Below are 18,624 nucleotides of genomic sequence, written 5' to 3'. Positions count from 1 at the left end.
TTCACACATTTTCGTATTCTTCATATTTTCACACATTTTCATATTCCTCATATTCTTAGAATATTTTCATATTTTTCATGTTTTTCACACATTTTCATATTCATCATGTTTTTCACACATTTTCATATTCATCATGTTTTTCACACATTTTCATATTCATCATATTTTTCACATATTTTCATATTCATCATATTTTTCACATATTTTCATATTCTTTGTATCTTTCACTGATTTTCATATTCTTCATATCTTTACAATATTTTCATGTTCTTCATATTTTTGGAATATTTTCATATTCTTCATATTTTTCACATAGTTTCATATTCTTCATATTTTTCACACATTTTCATATTCTTCATATTTTGGGAATATTTCCATATTCTTCATTTTTTTCACATATTTTCATATTCTTCATATCTTTCACATAGTTTCATATTCTTCATATTTTTAGAATATTTTCATATTCTTCATATTTTTCACAGATTTTCATATTCTTCATATTTTTAGAATATTTTCATATTCTTCAAATTTTTCACCTATTTTCATATTCTTCATATTTTTGGAATATTTTAATATACTTCATATTTTTCACACATTTTCATATTCTTCATATTTTTGGAATATTTTCATATTCTTCATATTTTTCACCTATTTCCATATTCTTCATATTTTTGGAATATTTTCATATTCTTCATATTTTTCACACATTTTCATATTCATCATATTTTTGGAATATTTCCATATTCTTCATATTTTTCACATATTTTCATATTCTTCATATTTTTCACATATTTTCATATTCTTCATATCTTTCACATAGTTTCATATTCTTCATATTTTTAGAATATTTTCATATTCTTCATATCTTTCACAGATTTTCATATTCTTCATATTTTTAGAATATTTTCATATTCTTCATATCTTTCACCTATTTTCATATTCTTCATATTTTTGAAATATTTTCATATTCTTCATATTTTTCACCTATTTTCATATTCTTCATATTTTTCATATATTTTCATATTCTTCATATTTTGACAATATTTCCATATTGTTCATTCTTTTAGAATATTTTCATATTCTTCATATTTTTCACACATTTTCATATGCTTCATATTTTTAGAATATTTTCATATGCTTCATATTTTTCACACATTTTCATATTCTTCATATTTTTCATATATTTTCATATGCTTCATATTTTTCACACATTTTCATATTCTTCATACTTTTCACACATTTTCATATTCTTCATATTTTTAGAATATTTTCATATGCTTCATATTTTTCACACATTTTCATATTCTTCATATTTTTCACATATTTTCATACTCTTCATATTTTTCATATATTTTCATATTGTTCATATTTTTAGAATATTTTCATATTCTTCATATTTTTCACATATTTTCATACTCTTCATATTTTTCATATATTTTCATATGCTTCATATTTTTCATATATTTTCATATTTTTCATATTCTTCGCACTTTTCATATTTGTCATATTTTTCATGCATTTTCATATTCTTTATATTTTTAGAATATTTTCTTATTCTTCATACTTTTCACATATTTTCATATTCCTCATATTTTTCACACATTTTCATATTCTTCATATTTTTAGAAGATTTTCATATTCTTCATATTTTTAGAGTATTTCCATATTGTTCATATTTTTCATACATTTTCATATTCTTCATATCTTTCATACATTTTCATATTCTTCATATTTTTAGAATATTTTCTTATTCTTCATATCTTTCACATATTTTCATATATTTCATATATTTTCATATTTTTCATATATGTCTTATATTTTCATATTCCTCATATATTTCATGTATTTTCATATATTTCATATTTTTCACATATCTCAGATATTTTTCATATTTTTCATTTTTGAGGAAAGATACAGGCATCTGGGTAAATAATGTAGAGACACATATGTTCCCTGAACGTATCTTGATGTGCCTTTCCGACAAGAATAAAATGACGACCGAAACTGAGCACTACGTTCACTGGTACCTGGGAAATCTGCTGCTATGCTCAGTCTTGTCGGATTCATGGGATTTCCCAGGCAAGAAAACTGAAGTGGGTTGCCATTTCCTGCTCTAGGGGATCTTCCCAACCCAGATATTGAGCCCCCATCTCTTGCATCTTCTGCATTGGCAGACAGATTCTTTATCACTGTGCTACCTGGGAAGCCACCTGGGAAATGTACAAAAGGGAATTTCTGGATGCCCTTTCTACATAATCTGATCTAATCACCTTGAGCAACATCAACCTTAACTTCATCAGGGTAGTTAAGGGTGAAAACAAGGTGGAAGTAACACAGCCTAGGAAACCAGGGTCTCCCTGTAGGTCATTGTTTTCTTGCCCCCTGGAGTGTGAGAAGTCTTCAGGGAAGCGGTACCGAGTTCACATATTCCAAGGTGACTCTCATACACAGAGGCCAGAACTCGATCAACAGAAGGGATCCATTTAAACATACAGGACATCTGTGCAGCAATTTCATAAAGTGCTAGGAGAACATAGTGGGGCTTTGAAGTTTCAACAGCAGTGGGGAGCCCACCTTATTGCTCAGCCTCCTCTGGCTCCATCTCTCCTCACTCTCCCTCCTGCTCTCATCCTCTCCCCTCATTAACCCCTCCCACATTAGTGTCTTTTTTTAAAAACTAGGGCATCTTAGACAGGTACCTTCCCCAGGGTCTTTGCACTGGCTATTCTCTCTGCCAGGCACAAAGTTCTTGTGCCTGGCACATTCATGGCTCCTGCTCTCTCTTCCTTGAGGTCTCTGTTCAAATGATAACTATTCTTTGCATGTCTTGCCTTAAATAATAGGAGCCCTTCATAAGTCTTTCCCTTATACGTGCTTTCAAATTTCTACATAGAACATTTCACCATTTCCCAGGCATATATATCCTAGAGGAGGAAATGGCAACCCACTCCAGTATTCTGTCGTGAGAAATCTCATGGATAGATGGACAGAAGAGCCTGGCAGGCTACAGCACATGAGGTTACAAAGAGTCAGACATGACCGAGCCCACACATACACACACACTCACATGCACATAATATTTTTTCTTCTTGGACAGATTTTTTAAGTTTTCATATTTCAGCACCGTATGCACATTTCCTAGACAGTACCTGAGATATTGTGTCACTCAATATATAGTGCCCAAAGGAATGAAAAAATTTCTCATTAAATATGTGGATTACATGACATCTTGGGGAAAATGCTAAAACTGGAACACATTTGCAAGTTAGAAATGACAGAGGGAATTTCCTAAAGAAGACCAAGTTCTTGCAAAATATTGAAATTAATTAAGAAATATAATTAAATATAATTAAGCAAAATACAGAGTGTATTTTTTCAACACTATAATGGGCCTTTTTGTGAAAATGAATCATATTGTCATGTTTCTTTACAGTCAACATCGACAAATGACACCAAGCAACCTCACAAAGGTTTCAGAATTTTTTCTTCTGGGATTTTCAGAGGAACCAGCACTGCAGCCCCTCATATTTGGTCTTTTCCTCTCCATGTACCTGGTCACTGTGTTTGGAAACCTGCTCATCATCCTGCTCATCAGCTCAGACTCCCACCTCCACACTCCCATGTGCTTCTTCCTCTCTAACCTGTCCTTCATAGACATCTGTTTCACCTCCACCACCATCCCAAAGATGCTGCAGAACATATATTTTCAACGCCATCACCTATGAAGGCTGTGTCACCCAGATGCATTTTTCCATACTGTTTGCAGGGTTGGATGACTTCCTCCTGACTGTGATGGCCTATGATCGGTTTGTGGCCATCTGCCACCCCCTTCACTACACGGTCATCATGAACCCCCAGCTCTGTGTAATTCTGGTTCTAGTTAGCTGGGCCGTCAGTGTCCTGGATTCCTTGATACAGACCTTCACGGTATCAAGGCTGTCCTTTTGTAGAGATGTGTTTATCCCTCACTATTTCTGTGAACTCAAACAGCTGGTCCAACTTGCCAGTTCTGACCACCTCCTTAATGAAATTGCCATGTCTTTTGCAGCAGGGTTACTGGGTGCTGGTCCCTTTGCAGGCATATTTTACTCTTACTGTAGGATTGCTTCCTCCATATGTGGAATTGCATCAGCTCAGGGTAAATATAAAGCATTTTCCACCTGCGTGTCTCACCTCTCAGCTGTCTCCTTAGTTTATGGCACATGCCTGGGAGTGTACCTTAGCTCTGCTGCTACTCACAGGGCACATTCAAGTATAATCGCCTCCGTGATGTACACTGTGGTCACACCCATGCTGAACCCCTTCATCTACAGTCTGAGGAACAAAGACATAAAGAGGGCTCTGCGAGCATTCTTCAGAGAGGCAGCTCTAAAAAGGCCCATGGTTGTGGGATAAAGAAGGGGACATAATTTAAAGTTTCAAAGCCTCAGAGTCTGAAATTATAAATCTCTGATCAGAATTTTTGGTCAGATTGTGAAAAGAGAATTTGCTCCTTTATTTCTTGGAATTCTCATATTTTGACTTTGCCTCCTTCATTGCACTTTATGTAACTCACTTGATTAGCCTTAGTGATTTCTATCATATCCATCAGTTTTTCACTTTTATGATTTTCCACTCTCTCAAATTTAACAAATGGCAAGAAGCTCAGTCGCTAAATTATGTCCAACTCCTTGTGACCCTTTGGACTGTAACCCGCCATGCTCCGCTGTCCATGGGACTCTCCAGGAAAGAATACTGGAGTGGATTGCCATTTGCTCCTCCAGGGGATCTTCCTGACCTAGGGATTGTACCTGCGTCTCCTGTGCCTCCAGCATTTGCAGGCAGATTCTTTACCACTGAGCCACCTGGGAAGCTCTGGGAAACTATTATAATTGCCTTCATTTCTGTTTCTTTTGATTGTTGTGTCAGTTTGCCATTGCTACATAACAATCTGTCTTAATAGCAAGAGATGTGACATTGTTTTATTAAAATGGATGGTTTGGAATTGTGCTGATCTCTGCTCAAATCCTCCTGTGTATTTATTTACAGGAAAGTCAGCCGAGGAGGCTCTGTTGATCTTGGTTGAGCATTCTAATACACTGGGAAATCAACTAGTGGTCATTTAGTCCCTAAGTCATGTCCGACTCTTGTGATCCCATGCACTGTATCCTGCCAGGCTCGTCTGACCTTGGGATTCTCCAGGTGAGAATACTGGAGTGGGTTCCCATTTCCTTTGCAAGAGGACCTTCCCTACCCAGGGCTCCTGCACTGCAGGAAGATTCTTTACCGACTGAGCTATGAGGGAAGCCCCCAGCTAGCTATAGGCTGACTTATCATGTTCTTGGCTGGGACCGTGAAGCTCTGTTCTGTAGGTCCTCTTAAGCTTGGGGTAGCCCAACTGGATTTATTCATGTTTCTGAGGCAGAGTTATTTGAGAATTCAGCAAAATGCACTCAGTCCTCTCAAGGCACACCATTATTTTCACCAAATTCTATGGACTCAAGCAAATAAAAATCCTAAGTCTAGCCCAGATACAAAGGTGGAGAAAGAGACACCTCCTCCTAATGCAAGGTGCTTCAGTGTCACGTTTCAAAAGACATGGATACAGAGAAAGCTTCACTTAGGGCCATCTCAACAAACCTGTCCAACACAGGTGCAATTTCAATTCAGTAATGTTTTATTTTTCTTCTATTTTCAATGGATGAATGATCTTAGAAAACACCAGTATATATGTCTTCATTTTTATTCATTTTTAATTGATATGTAATTTGTTGAGATAATATCATATAAGCTTCATGTGTACAAACAATTTTTTTTTTTTTTACTTCTGTATATGGGACAGAGCACTCACAAGCAAAACTTTAGTTTCCATTCATCATGATGAAGTCGATCCCCTTTAAGCCATTAACCCTATATGTTCGATCTTGTTTGCTTTGGAGTGCTCATTTACTAACTTTGTTTGTTCATTCTGTTCCATATATGAGTGAAATCAAAGAGCATTTGTCTTCCTCTATCTGTTTTATTTTACTTAGCAAAACACCCTCAAATTTTATCCATGTTGTTGCAAATGAAAAGTTTCATCTTTTTCATTCTGAGTAGTATTTCATTGTGTATGTATGAACATACACATATTTACACATATTTCCCCCTATATCTTGGCTCTTTTAAATACTGTTGTGATGAAATTAAGGGTGCATGCATCTTTAAAAATTCATGCTTTCATGTTTGAGAATAAATACTCAGGAGTGGAATAGCTGAATCATATGATAGTTCCTAATTATTTGGGGAGTCTCTATTTTGTTTTCCATTGTAGCTGTACCAACTTAAATTCACACCAACGAGGCACACATATGGGACAATTAGCTTATAATAAGCAAATAACATATGATGGAGAAAAGGTACTCTCTACAATAAAAAGGTTTCCCTTTTCTCCATATGATCGCCAACACTCATTTCTTGCCTTTTTGATAATGCCATTGTAACAGGCGTAATATCTCTATGAGGTAATATCTCATTGTGGTTTTCATTTGCATTTCCTTAGTAATTACAGTAAGTGCCCTACATATGAACCTTCAAGTTGCCAACTTTTAAAATGCAAACACGTGTTCACATATCCAGTCATGTAAGTTAGTTCAGGTGTCTGGCATTATCTGTAAAAGTTAGGTACCTAGGCTAACTTTGCTGGATTTACAAACAAATAGAACTTGGAACACACTCTCAGAACAGAAGTCGTTCACAAGTAGGGGAATTGACAGAGTGACGTTAAACATTTCTTCCTGGGTCAGTTGGCCATCTGTATGTCTTTCTGAGGGCACACTGGTAGCTCAGCTGGTGAAGAATTCTCCTTCAATGCAGGAGACCCAGGATTGATCCCTGGGTCAGGAAGATCCCACGGAGAAGGGATAGGCTACCCACTCCAGTATACTTGAAAAAATCTATTAAGGTCCTCTGCTCATTTTAAAATCTAGTTCTTTTGTTGTTATTGTTGAGTTATGTGAGTCATTTGTATATTTTAATATCAACTGCTTATCAGATATACCCATTGTAAATATATTCTTCCAATTGGTAGTTTGTCTTTTCATTTTGTTGATTTTCTTTTCTATACAAAGGTTTATAATATGATACAGTAACATTATTTATTCTTGGTTTTGTTTCCCTTGCCTGAGGAGATATATATCTAGAATAGATATTACTAAAACTAATATCAAAAAGCTTACTAGCTTTGTCTTCTTTTAGGTGTCTTATGGATTCAATCCCAGAGCTTACTGGCTGTGTTTCCATTTGCTGTTTTATAAATTCAACCCCAAGGAAGGTAGAAGCAGCAGGACAGGTGGCACCAGGTCTGGCATTTCAGCATCGGTGCCTGCAGCAGAGGGAGGAGCAGAGGGGCAGTGGGGCCCCTGTCCCCCACCCCCCGCGCCGGCTACCTAGGTGTTCATGACCCTGTGTCCCCCCACACCAATAACCTAGGTGCCCATGACCCTGTGTCCCCCCACCAGCTACCTAGGTGTCCATGACCCTGTGTCCCCAAACCAGCTACCTAGGTGTCCATGACCCTGTGTCCCCCCAACAGCTACCTAAGTGTCCATGACCCTGTGTCCCCCCCACCAGCTACCTAGGTGTCCATGACCCTGTGTCCCCCCTACCAGCTACCTAGTGTCCATGACCCTGTGTCCCCACCAGCTACCTAGTGTCCATGACCCTGTGTGCCCCCCACCAGCTACCTAGGTGTCCATGACCCTGTGTCCCCACCAGCTACCTAGGTGTCCATGACCCTGTGTCCCCACCGGCTACCTAGGTGTCCATGACCCTGTGTCCCCACCACCTACCTAGGTGTCCATGACCCTGTGTTCCCTGCTCCCACTTCCATACCTTCTGTGTTAGAGCTGGCGAAGCTTACCACACTGGACATGCCACAGCACCCCTACCACCCCAGTGCCACCGCCTACCACCACCCTGTCACATCAGAGCCTGTGACTCAGGAGATCTCGGAGAAGCTACAAGAAAAGCATCACAAATGCATCAGGGACACTGACAGCAACACTGACAGCAGCAAGGAACCAAAACCCCTGAGGCACAAGAGCAATGGCTAGGGCACAGGGTAAGTCCTTTGACAGGTCATGGAGGCTCTAAAGTGCAGATTCATAAACAGAAGCAGCTCAGGTAGAATTAAAAAAAAAAAAAAAAAAAAGCTGTATCGTGTCGCCACCTACTGGACAAAGAAAGAAAAAAGTTCTAACCTCCTGAATCCTTCAGCCTGCTGAATTCTGATTGACTAGGTCCTCAGTGGGCCCTGGGACCCTGCACTTCTAACAAGCTACTGGGCTGTGTGTTGATGCAGGTCTGAGTATGAGGGTCACACTTTCAGTAACAAAACACTGGTTCTGTGTTTAATTCAGGTACTGGAACTTGAATTTATGTTAAATTCAGATACAGGCATTTGAATTTATATATGACAGATTGATTAAACATGCACACACACACACATATATATTCATATATAATGCTAGGCGCTCAGTCCTGTCTGACTCTTTGTGACCCCATAGTGTGCAGCCCACCAGGGTCCTCTGTCCATGGAATTCTCCAGGCAAGAATACTAGAGTGGGTTGCCATTCCCTTCTCCAGGGCATCTTCCTGATCCAGTAGGTCTTTGCTGGCTATCCATTTTAAATATAGCAGTGTATATATGTACACGCCAAACTCCCTACCCACATTGGAAATATAAATCATTTTTTGTGTGTGTGTGGGGAGATTGTGGATTGGATTAGATAATCTTTTCATTCTTTCAATCCTTCATGCCAACCAGAATGAGACAAACTTATCTCAGACCCCTGAAGTTATCTATTGTAAAATATGGGACCTGCTTTCTGGGTTTATCCTGAGATGAGAAGACAGACTGGGGGTTCATCAAAGGCAGGCTGGAAGCTACAAGCAAGAGATGAAACTCAGGGGGATGGAATAAAGCCTGTGTTCACCTGTGTTGCTTCTGACCTCAGTGATGAGGGATCCTGCAGAACCCAAAGACCTCTGTCATGGAGATAAACATACACACTTGGCCCAAGAGGCAGAGAGACTCAAAGAGGTTCTCCGGGAATGTAGAACAGTTGTAGGTCCATCTGCAGCTTCATGTGCACGTGTGCTAAGTCGCTTCAGTCATGTCTGATTCTTTGTGACCCCATGGACTGTGGGCTGCCAGGCTCCTCAGTCCATGGGGTTTCCCAGGTAAGAACACTGGAGTGGCTTGCTGTCCCTTCCTCTGGGGGAATCTTCCTGACCCAGGGATCAAGCCTATGTCTCTTCCGTCTTGTGCACTGGCAAGCAGGTTCTTTACCACTAGCACCCCCTGGGAAGCCCCTGCAGCTTCATGCTAGTGAGCAAATCAGCAGGCCTTCAGCAGTGTGTGTGTGTGTGTGTGTGTGTGTGTATACACAAATGGCAGCTGATGCCTGTAACCCTCCAAATACACTAAGAATCTTCCTTACAATCTGTGTTAGTTGCCTATGGCTGTTGTTACACATTACCACAGTGTGGGTGCCTTATAGGGCTTCCCCTGTGGCTCAGCGGTGAACAATCTGCCTGCCATGCAGGAGACTCTGGTTCAATTCTTGGGTGGGAAGATGCTCTGGAGGAGGGCATGGCAACCCGCTCCAGGATTCTTGCCTGGAGAATTTTGGCAGAGGAGCCTGGTGAGCTACAGTCCTTGGGGTTGCCAAGAATCGGACATTACTGAAGCAACTGAACACATTCACACAGGTGAACAGAAATTGTTATAGGAACAGAAATTGTTTTCTTACAGTTCTGGAGACCACAAACCCCAAATCAAGACGTCAGTAGGGCTGCACTCCCCCTGAAGGCTTTAGGGCAGCGATCCCCAACCTTCTGGACTTCTCAGGTGGTGCTAGTGGTAAAGAGCACACCTGCCCATGCAGGACACGTAAGAGATGTGGATGCGATCCCTGGGTTGGGAAGATTCCCTGGAGGAGGGCATGGCCACCCACTCCCGTATTCTTGCCTGGAGAATTCCATGGACAGAGGATCCTGGTGGGCTATGGTCCATAGGGTTGCAAAGAGGGTTGAACATGACTGAATCAACTTAGCACGCATGCACCCCAACCTTTTTGGCACAAGGGACTGGTGTAGTGGAAGACAATTTTCCTAGACCTGGGATTTCAAGATGTTTCAAGCACATTATTTTTATTGAGTTTGTTGAGCAGGAGGCAGAACTCAGGCGGCAATGCAAGCAGTGGGGAGCAGCTGTAAATACAGATGAAGCTTCACTTGCTGGCCTGCTGTTAACCTCCTGCTGGCTGGCTCAGTTCCTAACAGGCCATGTACCAGGAGCCAGCACACGAGATCCCACCCATAACAAGGTCGTGAGGAGGAGACCTGACAAGCAAGGCAGATCAGGACTTCAGGGATTTCGAAAAGCTGCCCCGGCGCTCACCTTAAAGATGATCTCTGTCTTTCTGATGCTTGCTATATTAGACTACTCCCTAATTTCTGTGACACAGGTAGAAGGCCTTCCCCAATCTCTTTCCAAACAGAATCAACTTAGAACTTTGATTAATGTGTCCGCCGGACGGAGGTATCCTATAAGATTATCCAGGATGAAAGGAGTGTTTCAATTTAGACCCCTTTGCTGGCATTCTAGCCTGCTTGGCAAATGCGTACTAATGCACATGACTGCTCACAACACCTTAATCATAAACAGCATAAAGAACCTGATCACACAAAAGGCCCTAATAGGCACAGAGCCCTTCAGGGGTGAGGAAGCCCTATTAGAGAACATAAAAATATTATTCTAAAAGCAGTTATAGTTAAAGATTTAGAAAAATAAGAGTTTAGAATTGTTAATTTTAACCAGGAATGCTAAACAGGGGCTGCCTCACTGGAGCTGCAGAGTCTTTGTGTGGTAAACCTTTTAGATAAATTTAACTGATAACTTTTGCAAAAGGACTGACCTTTGTGTTCATTAAAGAATAGATTACGGAAAACAGTTTTGCATTCACCTAGGTCATAAAATGTCAATAGGCCCCAAGGCCAGAAGATAATGTACAAGACCCTCATAAACAAAGAAGCATGCAGAAAACACCCTGGTTTCATGAAGAACAAGCTGAGGTAATGTTAAACTATCTTCCCCTTAGAAACGTACTAACTTAGGGTATAAAAGCCACGGTAAAAAATAAAGCATTGCCAGACTCTGCCAGACCCTGCTGCACCCCCTGTCTGGTCTCTCTCTCTCTCTCTGTCTCTCTCTCTGGTCTCACGTCTCTCTCTCGCTGACGCCGTTCATCCTGAGGGTATCCCCTGGATCCTGCCGAGGCTGGACCCCGGCAGCCATGGGCTGGTACTAATCCATGGTCTGCGGCTTGCAGACCCCTCCTTTAGGAGAGAATCCACTCTTGCCTCTAACAGCTTCTGGTGGCTCCAAGAGTCCCTTGCCTTTTGGCCATGTCACTCCAATTCCTGCCTTTATGTCACAGGACTTGTTTCTGTCATATCATCTCCTGTCTCTTTTTTTTTTTTGGGTAAAACATTTTTTAAGTTTATTTCTATTTGTTTAGCTGTGTCAGGTCTTAGCTGTGGCTTGAGGGGTCATTCATGTGGCTCAGCGTCTCTCTCGCTGTGGCACACAGGCTCAGTGACTGTGGCTCAGGCCTTCATTGCCCCGAGGCTTGTGGGGTCTTAGTTCTCCAGCCAGGGATCAAACCCAAGTCCCCTGCATTGCAAGGTGGATTCTTAACCCCCGGACCAGCAGGGAAGTCCCTCTCCTGTATCTTCTAAGGACAACTGACATTGGATTTAGGGCAATCCATAATTATCTTTTTGACGACCCTTAATTAAATTGGCAAAGATGCTTTTTGGAAAAAGGTCACATTCACAGGTTCCAAGTAGGCATATCTTTTGTGGTATTGCCAATCAAGTTACTATGTGGATTCAGGAAATGTAGCTCAGTCTAGTGAAGACAAAGATTTTAGTGGTCCTAAGAAATAGAACCACGAGTCAGGCAAGAGAAAACAACAATGAAAGGTGTGTTTATCAAGCCGATTACCACCATGATCTGCCAAGACTTCTGCTGGGGAAAGACAGGAGCCAGTAAAATATGTATGCTTCAGACTTATTTCACTCAATGGGCAAGTGATTCATACACCAATTCCTGTTGGTCTTTTTGGTTAAGGAGTGATTCCTGGGACATTAATTCTCTAAACATGGGCAGAGCAGACTAGAGGAATTTCTTAGGTAATGTATACAGATGTGAAAGTTTGAAGCTAGACAGAATACACTAAAGTGGTCAATGATGAAAGGATATCTTCTATATTATACTTCTCCATTCCACCTTCCTGGAATGCAGTTGCAATTGCTGGAAGGGCAGAAGTCATTTTGTGACCTTGAGGGTAGAAGCCCCACGGTCAAGCTAGAGATAGAGCAAAAAAGCAGAAGGATCCTGAGTACTTAACGGCTAGCTTTGAGCTGTTCAGCTCCAGAATTCACATATCAGGAATGAAATAAAATACATTAAGTTTGATGTGACTGAAAGTTATTCAGAGAAAAGGCACTTCTTCCAGTTCATGTAATTCACACAACCTCAGAAAACATCTCTGTAAATGAGTTTGGCATGCAACGTTTCCATAATAGTTATACATCCCATCACTTTGACAATATATATTAAAACATGAGATTCAGTTTATTTTTTTAAGAAATTTAAATCATCACTAAATGTAACAGAAAATGTCAGGTTCAATTCATATGAAGTTAAAATTCATATGGTTACAAACTGAAAAAGGGAACCAAAGATATAGCATGAAGGAAAATAGAGAGGGCTGTGAAGACCCAAGGAAAGTTTTTCTTTAACACATGAGTATTAGGAAAGATAAAAACATTAAGTGAAGAAAGCCAGGATTTCTGGTCCCCAATGTTATGTGCCCAGTTACTTATGAGAGCCCTCTGAAGGCCCTGTGAATGATACACAGTGCCCGGCTAATGAGCTGCACAAGGGCCCCTTTCATGTCCCTGTTCCTCAGACTGTAGATGAAGGGGTTCAGCATGGGGGTGACCGTGGTGTACATCACAGAGGCCACCATACTTGTCCTAGAGGATGAAGTGACTGCAGAACTGAGGTAGACCCCTAGGCCTGTGCCATAGAACAAGGAGACCACTGAGAAGTGAGACCCACAGGTGGAAAAAGCTTTGTATTTGCTCCTGACTGATGACATTTTCAGGATGGAGGAGGAAATCTGATAGTAAGAAAAGAGGATCCCAGAGAAAGGAAAAACACCTAGGGTAATAGTCACAAAATAGACCACTGTGTGATTGATAAGGGTGTCAGAACAGGCGAGCTTCAGGATTTCAGGAAGATCACAAAAAGATTGTGGGATCTTCATGCTTCTGCAGAAAGACAGCCTCAAGATAGTCAAGGTCTCAGGCAGGGAGGCTGTGACACTGAGGCACCAGGACCCCAGAGCCAGCAGCCCACAGACCCGGGGGCTCATGATGACCATGTAGCGCAGGGGGTGACAGATGGCCACGAAGCGGTCATAGGCCATCACAGTCAAGAGTAAATTGTCCAGACATCCAAACAAAATGAAAAAGAATACCTGGCTGAGGCAGCCTGCATAGGTGATAACTTGACTCTGTTTCTGGATGTTCCACAGCATCCTTGGGACGGTGGTGGAGGTGAAGCAGATGTCAGCAAAGGACAGGTTGGAGAGGAAGAAGTACATGGGGGTGTAGAGGTGGGAGTCTGAGATGACGGCTAGGATGATGGCCAGGTTCCCAGTGAATGTGACCAGATACATGGACAGAAACAGCCCAAAGAGGAGAGGCTGTAGTTCTGGGTCCTCTGTGAATCCCAGGAGGAGAAAGTTTCTGATTCCTGTTTGGTTTCCTCTTTCCATGAGTCTGCTGGGCTAGCCAAGAAGGAAGAAAAAAGGAATACAAAATTTATCCCAAATAAATATTCCCCAGAAAGACAGAAATATCCTTAATACAAACCCAGGGAGATCATGAAGTCATTCATTTTGGCTAAGGATTGACTTCATTTGATGACAAATTGTGGTTACTGTTGACATCTAGAAGAATTGTCTTTGAGTTCAGCAATCCTCAAATTGTGATTGTCTCTGACCAGCAACTTCAGCACCCCCTAGAAATATTAGAAATTCACGTTTTTAGGCTCATCTGACCTGCATGTGTGCTCAATCATGTGATTGACTCTGCGACCCCATGGGCTGTAGCCCACCATCTCCTCTGTTTGTGAGGTTTCCCAGGCATGTGGACTGAAATCGATTGCCACTTCCTCCTCCAGGAGATCTTCCCGACCCAGGGGTTGGAGCCAGCATCTCCTGTGCCTCCTACGTTGGCAGGTGGATCCTTTACCAGTGTCACCTCTGACCTACTGGATCAGATGCTCTGGGTGTGAAGTCCCCACTTGGTACTTTAACAAGCCCTCTTGGAAATTCTGACACACATGATTGAGATGCACTGCTCTAGTGCTTGCCTGCATCCCCAAACAATCGTCCCTTCCCTGGCATCCACGATGACTGCTCTTGAGGGTTTAACAGTGCTTATAGAAATGGGGAATTCTCTAACTCTAGGCAGTTTTTTTCATCGTTGAGAGTTTCTTTCATTGTACTGTATTTCTGTAATTTCTATATCATATCCTGTGGAACTTGGGTGCTCCTTTTGTAAAAAAAGGAAAAAAAAAAAGCCCGATATTATCATTAATCCCCATTTACATTTTATTTATATTGTCAATAACCCTATATAAATTCAATCACAATTGAACTTCTAAATATAGACTCTCCTAGAGTTTCTAAATATGGAGTTTGTCTTCACATAAATCATTTTTTATTTTCCATTTTGGGTGGATGTGTGCTCAGTCGTGTCTGACTCTTTGGGACCCTGTGGACTGTAGCCTGCCAGGCTTCTCTGTCTATGGGATTCTCCAGGCAGGAATACTGGAATGGGTTGCCATTTCCTTCTCCAGGAGATCTTCCAGACCCAGAGGTCCAAGCTGCATTTTGTGTCTCCTGCATTGGCAGGTTGATTATCACTGAACCACCTGGGAAACCCATAAAAACAACCTACCACCTCCAAAACTGTCCTTGTATTCTTTTGTGTGGTATGAATACTTACAATCTATCCTTCTAAAATATTTTAAAGAATACAAAAGCATATCCTCAACCTTATTAGCTATGTTATATCCTTGGAGAAGGAAATGGTGATCCACTACAGTTTTCCTGCCTGGGAAGTTCCATGGGCAGAGGAACCTGGCAGGCTACAGTCCATGGGGTTCCAAGAGTTGGACACGACTTAGCGACTAAACCACCACCACCGCCATGTTATATGCCGGATCTCTACAGTTTATTCATTTTGCATAACAAAAACTTTATACACTGAGCAAGAGTTCCCTATTTCCCTTGCCTTCTAGCCAGTGACAATCAACATCCTATTCCCTGCTTCTATGAGTTTGATGATTCTAGATGCCTCATGTGAGTGGAATCATACATCATACAGTATTTGTTCTTTTCTGTATGGCTTATTTCATTTGTTATAATGTCCTCCAGATTCATCCAAAGTGTTGTGAGCAGCAGGATTTCTACATAGTATTTTAATGTGGTTTAGGTTTAATGTCATTGATAATGAGGTTTAGTCCTTCCCATTATATCTCTGACATTGCCTTTATATTAGGAAAGTATTAGATTTTGGTTTTTGTTATTTATAAGCTGCTATGGGCATTTTCTAGTTTTCCTTATTAATTTCAAGATTTTCTTTAATATTTATATACTTTCTCTAAATAGTATTATTTTACAATGTCTATTTGTCTTTAGGTCTACTTGCATTGCTATGAAACTCCACAACACTGTTCAAATTTATATTAATAGCTGGAATTCTTACTATTCTTCTTTTCCTTCAGGGGAATAATTCTAGAGTTTTTATTTAATATATTTATCATAATTTAGGATATATCTATATGTATTTTTATCATCTGAACTTTCATTTTCATTCTTGGATATGTTAGAGGGCCTTTTAGAGATGTAAATAAGTATTTCACAATTGATTAATAATTTAGAAAAAATGTTAAATCTTATCTCCATATTTCCTAATGAATTTCAAATGTTAAGTATGGAGCAAGGGACCATATAGACTATCAGAAGAAAATAAATAAAATGCATAGATAATATAATTTATATATGAATATATGTAATTTTTAAAAGCAGGTGTTCTAGCTGAATAAAAAGTCTTTGATAGAAATAAGGGGAGAAAAGATTAATAATTGGGCCATAAATTGAAAAATTATTCATGAGAAAATGTGCCATGAAGAAAGATAATGTATTTGACTAATAAAAATTAGTACCTTTAACCTATAAAGCCTTGATTAAAAATCATAGAAACATTAATGTATTAGCTGGGGAAAAGGCATAAGATATTACATATTTATAGAAAGTGTAAAAAAGGTAGTAAGTTTTGAGAAATTTTTTTATAGTATTAACCTAGAGTGTGAAAGCAAAATAAGATACACTTTTCACTGAGGTCATTAAGAAGCCATTGGGAAAAATAAAGACTCAAAATGCAAAATTTCATCAAGTGGAAAGAGAAATAGCACTTCATATACTTAGGCGGCTGTGCTTTGCTGCAGTGGCCATGAAGAGATACCTCACGTCCAAGGTAAGAGAAACCCAAATAAGACGGTAGGTGCTGAGAGAGAGCATCAGAGGGCAGATAGACTGAAACCACAATCACAGACAACTAGCCAATCTGATCACACGGACCACAGCTTTGTGTAACTCAATGAAGCTAAGCCATGCTGTGTGGGGACACTCAAGATGGAGGGGTCATGGTGGAGAAGTCTGACAGAATGTGGTCCACTGGAGAAGGGAATGGTAAACCACCGCAGTATTCTTACCTCGAGAACCCCATGAACAGTATGAAAAGGCAAAAAGATAGGACATTGAGAGATGAACTCTCCAGGTCAGTAGGTGCCCAATATACTACTGGAGATCAGTGGAGAAATAACTCCTGAAAGAAAGAAGGGATGGAGCCAAAGCAAAAACAATACCCAGCTGTGGATGGGACTGGTGATAGAAGCAAGATTCAATGCTGTAAAGAGCAATATTGCATAGGAACCTGGGATGTGAGGTCCATGAATCAAGCAAATTGGAAGTGGTCAAACAGGAGATGACGAAAGTGAACGTTGACATTTTAGGAATCAGTGAATTAAAATGGACTGGAATGGGTGAATTTAACTCAGATGCCCATTATATCTACTACTGTGGGCAGGAATCCCTTAGAAGAAATGGAGTAGCCATCATAGTCAACAAAAGAGTCCGAAATGCAGTACTTGAATGTAATCTAAAAAACGACAGAATGATCTCTGTTCATTTCCAAGGCAAACCATTAAATATCACGGTAATCCAAGTCTATGCCCTGACCAGTCATGCTGAAGAAGCTGAAGTTGAGTGGTTCTATGAAGACCTACAAGACCTGCTAGAACTAACACCCCAAAAAGATATCCTTTTCATTATAGGGGACTAGAATGCAAAAGTAGGAAGTCAAGAAACACCTGGAGTAACAGGCAAATTTGGCCTTGGAGTACAGAATGAAGCAGGGCAAAGTCTAACAGAGTTCTGCCAAGAGAACACACTGGTCATAGCAAACACCCTCTTCCAACAACACAGGAGAAGACTCTACACATGGACATCACCAGATGGTCAACCTCAAAATCAGATTGAGTATATCCCTTGCAGCCAAAGATGGAGAAGCTCTATGCAGACAGCAAAAACAAGACAGGGAGCGGACTGTGACTCAGATCATGAACTCCGTATTGCCAAATTTAAACTTAAATTGAAGAAAGTGGGGAAAACCACTAGACCATTCAGGTATGACCTAAATCAAATCCCTTATGACTATGCAGTGGAAGTGAGAAATAGATTTAAGGGGCTAGATCTGACAGAGTGCTTGATGAACTATGGATGGAGGTTTATGACATTGTACAGGAGACAGGGAGCAAGACCATCCCCAAGAAAAAGAAATGCAAAAAAGCAAAATGGCTGTCTGGGGAGGCCTTAAAAATAGCTGTGAAAAGAAGAGAAGCAAAAAGCAAAGGAGAAAAGGAAAGTTATACCCATTTGAATGCAGAGATCCAAAGAATAGCAAGGGGAGATAAGAAAGCCTTCTTCAGCAATCAATGCAAAGAAATAGAGGAAAACAATAGAATGGGAAAGGCTAGAGATCTCTTCAAGAAAATTAGAAATACCAAGTGAACATTTCATGCAAAGATGGGCTCAATAAAGGACAGAAATGGTGTGGATCTAACAGAAGCAGAAGATATTAAGAAGAGATGGCAAGAATACACAGAAGAACTGTACAAAAAAAGATCTTCGTGACCCAGATAATCATGAAGGTGTGATCACTCCCAGTCACCTAGAGCCAGACATCCTGGAATGTGAAGTCAGGTGGGCCTTAGGAAGCATCACTATAGACAAAGCTAGTGGAGGTGATAGAATTCCAGTTGAGCTATTTCAATCCTAAATGATAATGCTGTGAAAGTGCTGCCCTAAATACGCCAGCAAATTTGGAAAACTCAGCAGTGACCACAGGACTGGAAAAGGTCAGTTTTCTTTCCAATCCCAAAGAAGGGTAATGCCA

General features: G+C 40.4%; 1 protein-coding gene and 1 pseudogene across 1 annotated transcript; one reads left to right on the top strand and one right to left on the bottom strand.

Annotated features, from left to right (window-relative positions):
• Window positions 1-3,446: 3,446 nt before the first annotated feature.
• LOC122440993 lies at window positions 3,447-4,395 on the top strand (annotated as a pseudogene).
• Window positions 4,396-12,911: 8,516 nt separating this feature from the next.
• LOC122440992 (olfactory receptor 7C2-like) lies at window positions 12,912-13,874 on the bottom strand. Its single transcript, XM_043467631.1, has one exon. The coding sequence runs from the start codon at window positions 13,872-13,874 to the stop codon at window positions 12,912-12,914; it is 963 nt and encodes a 320-aa protein (XP_043323566.1).
• Between the last annotated feature and the right edge of the window lie 4,750 nt (window positions 13,875-18,624).

The sequence above is a fragment of the Cervus canadensis genome, chromosome 4 (assembly GCF_019320065.1).
Source record: "Cervus canadensis isolate Bull #8, Minnesota chromosome 4, ASM1932006v1, whole genome shotgun sequence".
NCBI lineage: Eukaryota > Metazoa > Chordata > Mammalia > Artiodactyla > Cervidae > Cervus > Cervus canadensis.
This window is presented reverse-complemented; position numbering and strand designations above follow the sequence as displayed.

Bases quoted from the DNA above. Each gene is read 5' to 3' on its own strand.
- LOC122440992 (XM_043467631.1), bottom strand. From the start codon at position 13,874: ATGGAAAGAGGAAACCAAACAGGAATCAGAAACTTTCTCCTCCTGGGA.